Below are 13,831 nucleotides of genomic sequence, written 5' to 3'. Positions count from 1 at the left end.
CAGCCATGTGCCCAGGACACTTGCACTGAGGAATGTTGCTCCACCTTCTAGATTGAGACCTGTCTTCCTTTTGTTAGAAGGGCTGGCAGGGGTTAGAGAGGGGACACACTGTTGAGTGAGCCTTCTCTCGTGGTGGCCTACCCCCAGTTTGATGTGCACGTTTGGAACACAGAAGAACGGCCTGTGGACCCCCTCAGAACCTTCCTCAATGCCTGCATCCGACTGAGTCTGTCTTTGGGGCGCTGTAGCCAGCCTCCTGGAAATGTCCCAGCTTGCCTGAAGAAAGGGACACTTTCTAGACAAATAACCTCTCCAGGATCCCACCAGGCTGGACACACAGGGAGATTGCTGTCTCTCTCCCAGCTTTATTGTTGAGCTCTAACTATGCATGGTGTGTGTCTGCACGCGTGGCTCTTGATTAACAGACGGTGTTCTATGTATAGGGGCTGATGAGGGATGCTGGTGGACAAAAGCCCGAGTTAGGACAAAGAAACCCAGAGGGATAACCTGGCTTTGGGATTGGGGTCTCCCAGGTGCTCCCCAGTCCTAGTGGCTCCCACCCAACCAACCTGGCAGTTAGCTCCCTGTGCGAAAGTGTAAAAGCAATCATTTGCATATTTTTCCCTGCTAACAAAGGAAATGTGTCGACTTAGGGAACATTTGGGCTTTCGGAAACTGTGGGTGGGTGTGTAAGGGAGGAGAAAGAAAAGTTCCCCCATGAGCTGCACACCAGGGATTTCACACTCAGGTTTGGGTCCCGGTGTACAGAGGCTGTGGCTGGGGGGTGCCTGGACAAGGCAGCGTGCGAGCTGGGGGAATTGCCGAGGGCCATCGGTCCCAGGCATTAAAGGCTCCCCTACTTATTAACCCAGCATTTAACAGCAGGATATGGGCTGAAGCGCAGTCAAAAGAAACGGCTCAACCTCCAAAGAGCAATTAAAATCCTGCACGAGGATAAATCACGCGCCGTGATAATCCTGTTAATAAAATGCAGCTTGTCCTGACCCTTCACTCATGCAGCAAACTAGAATGTAATGTGGGTGGGGGTGGTGGGCAGAGAAGGTAAGGAGGGGGGAAGGTGCCGCCTCCCCCTCCCTCCTTCCCAGTGGATGGGAAATGGGTGGCTTTTGCCCGCTCCCCCAGTGCCAGCGGCTCGCTGCCGGAGCCCAACAGCCCAGGCTGCTAAGACTTCTGCGCTCGCTAATGATTTTTGTCCCCAGCGAGCAGGCGTCATTGAATTACTCAGCCGCCTCCCTCTGCAGCTCCCAGGCCAAACCACCCAGGCAAAACCACCCGGGTTTGGGGCTTAATCTAATCTAGGGCTCGGGTGGGGTGGCTTGCCAGCCCACTGACACTTTTTAATCCTCCACCTGTAAGTCGTGTACACCACAGCCCTGGAAATGAGTCGTGGTTTGGGCTGCCGCACTGGACTGCCGTGTCTTTTATTCCGCCCCCACCACCTCCGACCCGCTCTCCCCCATCCTTTCAGCCCCAAGAAGAATCAGTGTGGGGCTCCACGGGATCCCCCACCAGCCGCTTTTTATGCAAGTGTGTTCTCCAAAGGCTGGGAAAGGGGAAGGGAGAATGGCAGGTGCAGGGTGCCATGTGCTGTACCTTGACTGATGGGGCCCCAAGGTGCTGGGCCGTCCACATCCCCGGCGCCTCCTGCTAGGGAAGTTCCATCCCCTTCCTTGAACCCCTGGGTCAGGCGTACTCCTTCACTTCCAGCCGTCTGTACAACGTCCAAGCAGGCTCTACCTTGCCGAGTGTGCATTCCACACTCCATATGAATTTGCCTAGAAAGAGGGTTTCTCTCATTCCCTGTTTGGCTCTTTTTCATTCAACCTCCTGGGATTTTTTTTGTTGTTGTTAAACAGACTAGACGCTTGAAGAAAAGCTGCCATCCAAGAAGACGACATGCTTTCAGCAACCCCCCTGTATGGGAACGTTCACAGCTGGATGAACAGCGAGAGGGTCCGCATGTGTGGAATCAGTGACGACAGGTGAATGCGTGGGTCTGGCTGAGGCCTGGGGAGCATGCGGGTCCTTCCCTGGGGCTCCTAAGCAGAGCCCCCCTTCACCTCCTCACAGCCAGAGTGGGCCCAAAGGGGGGTGGTGGGGGGAGATCTCCTGCCTAGCTGGCAGCCCTTGATTTACAGTTTTAACAGGCAACCCGGCTCAGCGAAGCATTGCCGCCCTTTAAGAGATTAGCCCCTAAAGCGGCCTTTCAGTGCTCTTTCGTCCTTAATTTATTATTTCATATTTATGAAGGAGAATTAATCCCAGTCTATATGCTGCTTTAACTCTAAATGTCAGGAGTGTGGGCCCAGGTGGATCGGCATTCGATGTGCTTTTAAAACAAATAGTTTGCTCAGTAATAAATGGGGCAAAAGCCACCCTTCATTTCATGGAAGCCCAGGGTTTCTCCAGATCCTCTGCCGCCTATTTGGCGAGGCCACCGGCTCCTGGTTTCAGTCACCCAACAGTTCTGTTATGCTTCCTAATCAGTAGTTTGGGAGTGTGGGGTAGGGGCAGCTAAGCAGTAGATAATTGAAGCTGCTCTTCGGGGTAATGATGAAACTTTGCTCTGCTGTTTGTCAGCGATTTTATCCTGGGGATTTGGAAGTTGGCACCAAGCACTTTCTTTATCGATGCTCTCTGATAACAAGTCTCAGGGCAGCCACAACAGCCTGGCACAGATGTGTGGCCTCTTCCTCTGGAGCGGCTAACATTTGTATATTTGTGTGTATCCCCCATCATTTTGATAAAGGCCGTCAAATATGGCTTCATTATCACCATGGAAACCAGTTTCATAGGACGTGGTGCCTAACTTTGGGGGAAAGTTTTGAGAACCTGTCCTCCTGGGTAACACAGAAATGGTTGACATGGCTGGCCCATAGACTTTAGCCTCCAGGTCTGCCCTTTTGGCTTTGGCCATTGTACCCACACGCCTGTCCTCCGGTGGAGCTTATAAGGGTCTGCTCGGACTGCAGGGCCCAGACAGCCCTGCCCAGCCTGTGTGGAGAAACAATCGTGAAGGAGACATAGTTGTGCAGAATTTCTACCTTACCCAACTCAGGGACATATTTGTGATTTCGCATCCCCGTTCCCTTGCCTTGCTTTGGTTTTTTTCCCAGTTTGATTAAATCACCATTTGGGGATAACTTTCAATATGGGCCATGGGGGAGGAATTTTTGGTTTTTTTAAGGGCAGTTGGGAAAAAAGAGTTTTTAGAAACTGGCCTGTTCCGGGGTAATCTATGAAAGATACATTAAATGAGGAATGTTTTCATGAAGTTGGTATGTCCTTTTAAATAGGAAAATTCCCGTAAATGATGGTGACGCTTCAAAGGCCAGACTGGAACTAAGGGAAGAAAATCCCTTGAACCACAACGTGGTAAGAGATTAATGGCTTCTGTTGATGTGCTATCTGAGTATCAGTGATCTGTAATCAATCGTGCATTCATTTGCATACCATTAAAGGGCCTTTGGGGGGCTGCTGGAGAAAGCCTAGGCAGTGGGACAAGGCTTCACCCAGTTTCTTCCTGGCTTGCTTTCTTGGCTGCGCTTGCCATTTATGCCCTAATATCCTGGTGACTGGTGGGATCCGTACCACCTTTTCCTTGATAAGCTATGTGCCCCACCGGCGCTCCCAGCTGGATAAATTTCTAGCCTCCAAGTAGACCCTGAGGATTTACCTTCCCAGTAAAATATGAAACAGAGCCATCTTCAGACACCAGGGAGAAGAAGTCCAAAGACACAACTGCAGTTTGACCCATGGCCTCTTTATTGATTCGAAATGAGACAGCTCAAGTCTTCTGTTCCTTGCTGTCCCCCTGAAAGATTGGGGTTTTTTTATTATGTTAAATAATGCCTCCACACATCTGGGAAAGCCCCAGTGAACATCACCCCACCCCATCCTGACTGGACCCAGGGAGGGTGAGTCTGAGATCTGTACCCCACAAGGTCGGTGCTGAGAGCAGTGGAGTTGGTACCACCTCAGTTGCAGCGAAGAATTTTTGCTGAGAAGGTGGATTTTCCAGAGTTAATAGATGACTGAATTAATGCAAGGGCCTCAAGTCTAAAGGGATCATTTTATGTGCTTCCAGGATACTAGTCGGACAAAGGTGAGAAGGCAGGCAGAGGAGGGTGCTGGATAAGGGGGGAGGGGGCCACGGACCTTGTGAAGCCTTGCTTTTTTAACCCTTTCCGCTCAGATCTTGAGGCTGATATCCTACTGAGCTAGTCTGTGGTTTCTCTTTGGGATGGGCTGCTTTGGAGGCACATCCTTGGTAACACCCATGTTCTTCTTGTATGAAGGTGGATGCAACCACGGCCCATCGGATCGATGGCCTGGCAGCGCTGAGCATGGACCGCACTGGCCTGATCCGGGAAGGACTGCGTGTTCCCGGAAACATCGTCTATTCTAGCTTGTGTGGACTGGGCTCAGAGAAAGGGCGGGAGGCTGCCACAACCACTCTAGGCAGTCTGGGGTTTTCTTCCGAAAGAACCCCAGAGATGCAGTTCAAACCGAATACACCCGAGACGGTGGAGGCCTCCGCTGTCTCTGGAAAGCCTCCGAATGGCTTCAGTGCTATATACAAAACACCACCAGGAATACAAAAAAGTGCTGTCCCCACGGCAGAAACTCTGGGCTTAGACAGGCCTGCCAGTGACAAACAGAGCCCGCTCAACATCAATGGTGCTAGTTACCTGCGGCTGCCCTGGGTCAATCCCTACATGGAGGGGGCCACGCCAGCCATCTACCCTTTCCTTGACTCGCCAAATAAGTATTCCCTGAACATGTACAAGGCCTTGCTACCTCAGCAGTCGTATGGCCTGGCCCAGCCGCTATATTCGCCAGTCTGCACCAACGGGGAGCGATTTCTCTACCTGCCGCCACCTCACTACGTCAGTCCCCACATCCCATCGTCCCTGGCTTCCCCCATGAGGCTCTCGACGCCTTCCGCTTCTCCAGCCATCCCGCCTCTGGTCCACTGCACAGACAAAAGCCTGCCCTGGAAGATGGGTGTTAGTCCTGGGAACCCGGTCGATTCTCACTCATACCCCCACATCCAGAACAGTAAACAGCCTAGGGTGCCCTCCGCCAAGGCGGTCACCAGCGGCCTGCCAGGGGACACGGCTCTCCTGTTGCCCCCCTCGCCTCGGCCTTCACCCCGAGTCCACCTTCCCTCCCAGCCTACTGCGGACACCTACTCTGAATTCCACAAGCACTATGCCCGGATCTCCACCTCACCCTCTGTCACCCTGTCAAAGCCATACATGACGGTCAGCAGCGAGTTTCCTGCAGCCAGGCTCTGCAGCAGCAAGTATCCAAAGGCTCCAGAAGGAGCCGAAAGCGCCCAGCCAGTTCCTGGGCACACTCGGAAAACAGCGGGTCAGGACAGAAAGGATGGCAGCTCACCTCCTCTGTTGGAGAAGCAGACGGTTACCAAAGACGTCACCGATAAGCCACTAGACTTGTCTTCTAAAGTGGTGGATGTAGACACTTCCAAAGCTGACCACATGAAGAAGATGGCACCCACCGTCCTGGTTCACAGCAGAGCTGGAAGTGGCCTAGTGCTCTCCGGAAGTGAGATTCCGAAAGAAACACTATCTCCTCCAGGAAACGGCTGTGCTATCTATAGATCTGAGATCATTAGCACGGCTCCCTCGTCCTGGGTGGTGCCTGGGCCAAGTCCTAACGAAGAGAACAATGGCAAAGGCCTGCCGCTGAAGAACAAGGCCTTGGACTGGGCCCTCCCGCAGCAGCGCAGTTCTTCGTGTCCCCGCATGGGCGCCACCGACACCGTGGTCACTAATGTGTCCGGCTCAGTGTCCAGTGCCGGCCGCCCAGCCTCTGCATCTCCAGCCCCAAACGCCACTGCTGATGGCAGCAAGACCAGCAGGGGCTCCGTGGACACCACACCGTCTGTCATCCAGCACGTGGGCCAGCCCCCGACCACGCCTGCCAAGCACAGCGGCAGCACCGGCAGCAAGGGCGCCAAAGCCAGCAACCCAGAGCCAAGCTTCAAAGCAAATGAGAACGGGCTCCCACCAAGCTCGATATTTCTCTCTCCAAATGAGGCGTTCAGGTCCCCACCAATTCCCTACCCCAGGAGTTACCTCCCTTACCCAGCACCCGAAGGCATTGCCTTAAGTCCCCTCTCCTTGCATGGCAAAGGCCCTGTCTACCCTCACCCGGTGTTGTTGCCCAGCGGCAGTCTCTTTCCTGGGCACCTCGCCCCAAAGCCTGGACTGCCCTACGGGCTGCCCACAGGCCGGCCGGAGTTCGTGACCTACCAGGACGCGCTGGGGTTGGGCATGGTGCATCCCATGTTGATACCTCACACACCCATTGAGATCACTAAAGAGGAGAAACCAGAGAGGAGGTCCCGGTCCCATGAGAGGGCCCGCTACGAGGACCCAAGCCTCCGAAACAGGTTTTCCGAGATACTCGAAGCTAGTGGCACCAAGTTACATCCAGAAGTCACCACGGACAAGAACCTCAAGCCCAGCCCTAGCTGGAATCAAGGGAAGACCGTCGTTAAGAGTGACAAGCTTGTCTATGTAGACCTCCTCCGGGAAGAGCCCGACGCGAAGACTGAAGCCAACACATCCAAACCCGGCTTCACAGCTGAGAGTGTCGGCCAGAGCACTGAGCCCAGCAAACCCCCAGCTGAGCCGGCCCTGCAGCCCCACCGGGATTTCGTCACCCTCAGAGACGAGCTGGGGCGCATCAATGACTTCCACGACGCCTATGCTTTCAAACAGGCTCCAGGCCAGTCAGTTTTCAACTTAAGCAAGGAGAATGTTCCAGCTGGAACCAACAAGGAGAATCTGGCAATGCCGGTCTCCACTCCGTTCCTGGAGCCGACCCCGGGGAGCGATGGCCCTGCGGTCACTTTTGGGAAAACCCAAGAGGAACCCAAACCATTTTGCGTGGGCGGTGCCCCACCGAGCGTGGACGCCACCCCCACCTATACCAAAGATGGAGCCGATGAGGCAGAATCAACTGATGGCAAAGTTCTGAAACCAAAGCCATCTAAGCTGGCAAAGAGAATCGCCAACTCTGCTGGTTACGTGGGTGACCGGTTCAAGTGCGTCACTACCGAACTGTATGCCGATTCCAGTCAGCTCAGCCGGGAGCAGCGGGCATTGCAGGTGAGCCCCCCACCCAAATTGCAGGAGCCTGACCAGTTGTCAGTTTTTTTTTGTTTTGTTTATTTTTTTTAATGTTCAAAGAGGAAGGGGGCGGGGGTACTAGAGCAGGACACCGGGCAGATTTGATTAATGAAGTTTATGATAATATAATTTTTTGAAATGTATCCAGTAAGGGAACATAAGTGGATTCTTGTGGATTTTAAGCAAACTCCACTTGAATGCTGATAACGGAAGTTTTAGAGGATGTCTAAAATACTGCATGACATTGACGTATCAATTGCTTTGATTTCTCTGCCGTTACTTTACTGTACGTTAACAAATAAATCTAACAGCACTGCTTAGAATGCCTTACGTGATACTTGGTGGAGGTGTGTAGCCGCCGCATGTCTGTGAGATTTGTGCAGTTTTTCTTTCACCAAAAAAAGAAAAAACAACAAAAAAACCTCGATTAAAGGGATAGAGTATGTATTTAACTTGCTAGTGAATGATAGATGTTGTCTAGGAATTTCCTTAAGATATTTTACTTTTAATTAAAAGCTAAATAAAGCCAAATTGTTTTGCAATGTTAAGAAAAAAATTGGTTTATGCTTATAAAAATGGATGAAGTTATCTAAATGATCCATTGAGTGCCCATTTTAATTACATAGATGGAAGGATTACAAGAGGACAGTATTTTATGTCTACCCGCTGCTTACTGTGAGGTCAGTTCTTCAAATTTTTATTACTAGAATCTTACATAAACTTTTTGAGTTAAATTTCATTTCCAAATATACAAAGGGAAGTTTGTGGGCCATGGTCGTCTTTATTCATTGTGCATTTGTTTTCTTTTCTGTTGTGTTTTTTGTTTTGCTTTCTTTGCGTTGTGTTTGTTTTGTTTTATTTACCTTCGAAAGAGAATGTCTGTCTCTATGCCAGTGTATGTATGGCTCTACATACACACCGCATATATCTCTACACACATATGGCTTTATGAATACAGAGTGTGTGACTGCTTAACATATAGACACTCTTATATTTGTATCATTAACTTTTAAAATATCTCAGTTGTATCATAAAGTGTGGTTGGTTTTGGGCAAACTTTTCTTGGAAAATACTTTCCTTTAAGGTAAGGCCAATGAAGTAGCTTTGATGGTAAGGTGTTTGTTTTTTTTTCATCTCCATTCTCTTCCTAGCGTGCAATGATGCGCTTCTCAGAGTTGGAGATGAAAGAGCGAGAAGGTGGCCACCCCCCAACCAAGGACTCCGAGGTGTGCAAATTCAGCCCCACTGACTGGGAAAGGTTGAAAGGAAGTCAGGACAAAAAGCCAAAGTCGGTCGCCCTGGAGGAGGCCATTGCCGACCACAACAACAGTGAGAGATGTAAGTGAACCCCAGTGGCTTGTGTGTTGTGCCATGTTGGTGAGAACAGGGCGATTTGGCTGTTTTATACATGAGGCATGTGTGAGACATTGTTTCCTGGGATGTGTCTCCTTTTCCAGAGAAACACTGGTCCCGTAGTTAATGACAATGTAATATAATAGAGCAGAGGAATGGCGATGCAAGACCTCAAGCGCAGCAAATATTTTATAGCAGGTAGGGGTATGGGTTTTTGGTAGCAGTGGAATGAATGACACTTGCAGCCAGAGCCAGACCTTCCATAGCAATGGTCTCCTCTAGTAGGAAATGGAACGTCCTCGTCTTCTCCCTCCAAAAGCAGAAGTTTTGCTAAAATGGGATGAGGGCTGATGAAGGCACCAGCAAGATGAGCATAGTTATTTTCTGTGGCAGGTTTGTTTGCAGCCATTAGGAGTTGACAGCACACTCCAAGGGCATGGGATAAACAAGGGGGGTGTTTATCACACCCCACTAGACAGGGGGTGTCTTATGTTAATGCAGGCAGAATTGGAGAGAAAGCTAGGGCTTGCCTTGGGTCACTGCTGTCCCAACCACTGCTCCTCCACTGGGGTTGACTTCGGGTTGTATTGTCAACTTCCTGAGCTCAGGGGGTGTGTTGGTGGCCAGTGGAGGTCTTTCCCTGTTTTCTTCAGTGTGCGTGCTTGGGGCCTGCAGCCCACTCCGGACCCCACAGACCTCACCAGTGATGGTGAATGAGGGCATGAGGTGAACATCGAGGACAGGGTGGGTGCAGAATCCTCCTGAGACAGGACGGTTGGGGATGGTGGGCACATTTGGAAGGTCTGGGTCCTTGGTGGGAACGGGGTGATTCAGCTCCCAGCGCTGAGGGAGTTGAGAGGAAGCAATACGCTTCCGGTGGCTTGACATTTGGGTGGCAGCTGCTCAGAGAACGGGTCTGTCTAGCCATCCTTGCCAGCCATGGATCTCCGGGCCAGGATTCTGGGTGAGCCACACCAGGACCGGCTGGTTCTGCATGGTCTCGAAGGGTGCTTCTCTAGGGAGGGGAAGCGGGGTCTGCCTGTTCTGGGGGGATGGTGAGGGAAGCTGGAGGAAGGGAGCAGGAAGTTAGCTCGCTTGAGTCTTCTTGCCCTTTTTTCCAGCAACATGGCCAGACCCAAGGTGGCCACTACCCCTCACATCTCCGTGGCTTTACTCCAGCCTTCTTCCCAGAGAAGTTAATGTGTCTTTCCCCATCTTGCCTGCTGAGCCTCAAGACGAGGCTGGTGGGGAGCAGGGCCTGAGCCCCAGTTGATTTGGAAAGCCACCTCACCAACCCCCCACCCCCGACTACCCCTTCTGAGCTCAGGGCATGGGTTTCTTCCTGGAGCACCCAGGACATGGTCCAGTGAGTCATTGAATCACTGCCACCATGGGAGGGCAGGAGGAGGGTTGGGGAAGGTGAGGAGCTCCGTTTGCCTTCTGGAGACTTGTGGTTTGTAGTCGGTTGAGAAGGTTCACCTAATTAAAGGAGCCATTGTCCTTACTGCCGCCTCCGAATCCACAGCACAGCAGGTGTTCAGTCCATTCAACTGGAAATTAATGGGCCTTCCTGTCCTTGAACCGTCATATCTTGAGCCCATGCTGGCTCAGAGGGTCCTTCTAATGGGTGTCAGTGTGGTTGAGAGCCACAGAGTGAGCATGTGGGAGCTGGGGTGGGCTGGGGTCATGAGAGGTCCAGACGTCTCTGTCTGCCTTCCCCCTCCTGAAGTAGCCTCCCCCGAGAGTGACCAGGTGCTTCTAAGATGGTGGGGCTTGCAAGTGGCTTGTTCAAAAAAAAAGTGAATTAACTTGAAAATACAATGGCCAGGATTTTCATTTGTTATGATCACTGTTCTTTATGATCGCAGGGGTGGCTGAGTTCAATTTTATTTTGGAAGTTCACCAAATGAGTTTGGAGGTTCCTCAAACTGGGAAGTTCATTATCGCTAGGAACCCTCAGTGACATTTGAAAATGGGGTGGGACAAGGAGGTATTGGCCCCTTCGTTCTCGAACTTGAAATGACCGCCTGCAGTGCCTGGCCAGAAACTGGAGGAAACCTCAGTCAAGGGGCTTCATGAAACTTCTTAGCTCAGGGAACTTCTCTTCCATATGAGCATCTGCACATTTGTAAACTAATTTGAAACAGAGATTCCCTAGGCTTCCTCTGTAGAGGGTGTAAGTTTTAACAAGGTTAGCCTTTACTGGCAGTGCTATACTTAAGCTGCAGAGAAGGGGATTTCAATTGTGGGGAGCCCTCCAACATCTCAGAGCCCTCCCACCTTGTTTAGGCCTCACCGGGCATGGCTCCTCAATGGTGAGGGTGCTTTGTTGCCACGGTGACTTGTAAATGTTGCTATGGTGATGCTTCTCTGAGGTGATGCTATGGCACAACCATGATAAATTATGGGATATATGTGTTGTGAGTCATATGACCACACTGCAGGGAGCAAGTGTTAAACCTCAAACAACACAGCCATGTTCACACCTGCTTAGACTGGGTGACCAAGGGCCCATGGCTTCCCACTTTTAGGAGGACCAAAAGTAGCAGTGATGGCCAAGCCTGATGGTTGGGATCCCCATGTATCTCTCTCTCCATCTCCTTTACCCTCAAGGGTCGTCCTCTGGGTCCTGTGTAGTCCTGTGGTTAGAACAGTGATTGAAAAGCTCCAGGTGACACAAGAGTCTCTTCCCCCATAGGTGGTGGCCATGGGTATCTTGGCCAGTCAGGCTGGATGTCCTTCAGGGTTCTTCAGGGTTATTATTGGCCTGGGTAGGGTCACACTAGCATAAGGTCTTGCGGGGCCTTAACTGAGAAGAATTGAGATCTTTGCCCTGAAAGACTCGGGCACTGGGAGAGGGAGACTGGATGGACCTATTTGGGGAAAGATCCTCTCACCTAATGGGGAAGAAAGCAACTAAGCGATGTGCGTGGGGGGATGATTTCAGTGAGCCCTGATTTGAGCAGTGGAAATTTCCTGAGTAATAGTCCAGGATGAGGAACCACGGACATTATCATGGGGTCCCTGGGGACAAGGACCATTGGGAAGGTCAGGTGCAGGAGCGCCCTCCCTAGCTGAGTGGGTATGGTGGGCATGTGTGTGGCGCACTCTTGGTCCTGGTGAGTGAAGGGGTGCCCTCTGCACCCAGGCAGCTTTTACCAGATGGGAAGCCTAGAGGAGCCCCCAGGAAGGGTCTGACTCATTGGGGTGCGCTTACTCTTCCAGGAACAGAAGGAAGAGCTTCCACGGTCACTGCCTGCCCACACCTGAGAAGCTGTCATCATAGATCCCCCAAGTGGTTTTCTATGGGCAAGAAATACTGGCCTTTTGTAGCCAAAGATATAAAGTAATTTCACTGTTAATGAAGGTAGCTGGCCTTGAGGGTGAAAACTTAGATGGAAAACCTTCTCCCTGAGCCAGATGCCTCCCTAGATGGATTGAGACTGTTACAGATACAGGGTTAAAATGTAGTAGGTGAAAGTGGAATCAGAAACACTGAGGGTAGACAGCTTCTTCACGTGATTGGGGACATCTCAGATGGGCAGGGCCCCACACTGACGGCATTCGCTGACATCACCCAGTTACCTCTCCTTCCAAACCACCGAGTTGGAACCATCTTTCCTAGCTAAAGTAGGTGGGGGGGAACTCACTTTGAATGAACTTTAAAATTGGACATGGGGGTTCGTAAAGTAGCCGTTACACTTCTCCATGGGTCTTCTTCCATGGGGCTTTTAGGAAAGGCTGATTGGACCAGAGAAGTCCAGTGGTGTAACCAGGAGGGCTCACCTCTTAAGATAGCATACATTTCAGGCCTGAAATTCAGTCTGCTCTGAAAATCTTGGCATCTTTTGGTTAAAGGAATTTTTCCAGCCTTTCCTTGTGTTTCTGAAGCCCACCCACAGGAGGAGGCTTGCAGTAACACTCCCACTTTACAACTGAAGGGGGCCAAGTTGTAAAGAGGTGCTGTTCCTGCCAGAGTGGTTCAGAGGGTCACAAAGCAGCCAAGGTGAGAGTTGCAGCACACCCTCTTCCCAGGCCCTCAGTGATCTGGACTATATCCCCCATGAGCACAGGCCAGGAGTCTGGGATTTTTCCTGCTGCCATGACAGGAGACCCAAGCAGTTGAGGTGATTCCACCATTCCTTGGCAAGGGTGGACGGGGAGCTGTCCCACCTTGGGATGCCCTTGGAGAAAAGATCAGTGGGTTCCAGCATTGAGAACACAGGCCAGGCTAGCCAAGGCCGGGGTGAAATTTGTCCCCACAACTGACTGCCCTTAAATGCTGAGAATGCCCGCGCAAGAGAGGTTGATTAGGGGGCTAGCCAGCTGGGCAGAAGTGTTATATATGGGAACATGAAGAGTGTGTCTATGATTTCATCTAAAAGATGTGCTCAAGGAGCATAGCTTAGGTGTTAACGGAAATACCAAAGTCATACCAACCCACCCCCCACCCCGGGGTGATGGTCAGGGTCATCTTAGGGGAACACAATCATTATGGAATTATTTGCATGCTAGGAAAAAATACGATCAGCAATGCAGTCAAACTGTTCTTTGGCTGGAGCAAAAGTGAGGAGTGATGTGAGGCTGGGATGATTGGAAGAAAAGCCCCAAGTGGTGCTAGATTGAGTGGAAGGAGCCGAAGCAGGCAGGGCTGGGGTGTGAGCGGTTCAGCCCCCAGTGAAGGGGGTGGAGTCTAGTCTTTGGAACATGGAGGAGTGCCCCGTGTGCGCGCGGTTCCCCCCCCCCGCCCCGTTGGTGGCAGTGAAATGCTTTTCCCCCCAGTGGTTGTGGAAAGAGGGCCCAGGGACTTGTAGAGATCTGGTTGAGTTCTTTGAAACTGCCCTTCACCTTTGTACATACAACAGGAAGCCTTGCCTTTGGCTTTGCCAGGCTTCCTCCTCCCTTGGTCTCCAAGCCTCCCACCATTCTTGCCCTGTTCTCTTCACCCTTGCCCCTGCTGACCCAAGTGAACATTGGTTCTGTCCCTGTGGGTGTGGCATTTGGGGGACATTTGGTCTTTTTATTACGTCGTCCTTTTATTTCAAAATAATGACCTCAGCAGCTGTTTCCATAGAGACGGGTAGCTCAGCCCTGGCTTAAGCTTGCTGCGGGCTCACCTACTCGCAGTTGGTAAAGGTCCAGGAGGGGACCTGAGTGCCATCAAAGTTGACCAACTGGGAGGTGGCTGGCAGGCAGTTCTCTCATGTGCTTATAGAAGAGTGATATTGATGCCTCATCTTGACTTTCTCCGACCTCAACTATGGACACGGAGAAGGGCAGTAGTGAGTGTCCCA

The 13,831-nt window shown here is 51.4% G+C and overlaps 1 protein-coding gene across 33 annotated transcripts in view; it reads left to right on the top strand.

The window, feature by feature from the left end:
• BCOR (BCL6 corepressor) overlaps positions 1–13,831 on the top strand; it is a 119,097-nt gene that overhangs the window by 91,362 nt on the left and 13,904 nt on the right. For 23 of the 33 annotated variants that reach the window (XM_086387023.1, XM_086387016.1, XM_086387018.1 and 20 more), the window contains exons 2-6: positions 1,878–2,003; positions 3,318–3,396; positions 4,320–7,163; positions 7,811–7,864; positions 8,336–8,522. In XM_086387023.1, coding sequence (XP_086243149.1) covers positions 1,918–2,003; positions 3,318–3,396; positions 4,320–7,163; positions 7,811–7,864; positions 8,336–8,522 — 3,250 coding nt within the window. In that variant the 5' untranslated portion in view covers positions 1,878–1,917. The remainder of the gene's footprint in view (positions 1–1,877; positions 2,004–3,317; positions 3,397–4,319; positions 7,164–7,810; positions 7,865–8,335; positions 8,523–13,831) is intronic. The other 10 variants (XM_086387032.1, XM_086387033.1, XM_086387031.1 and 7 more) reach the window with 1 other exon arrangement.

Source organism: Bos grunniens, chromosome X (assembly GCF_055505025.1).
Source record: "Bos grunniens cultivar Pamir isolate PY7600 chromosome X, Bosgru_T2T1.0, whole genome shotgun sequence".
Classification (NCBI taxonomy): Eukaryota; Metazoa; Chordata; class Mammalia; order Artiodactyla; family Bovidae; genus Bos; species Bos grunniens.
Note: the sequence above shows the minus strand (reverse complement) of the source record. Positions and strands in the feature narration are given on the sequence as shown.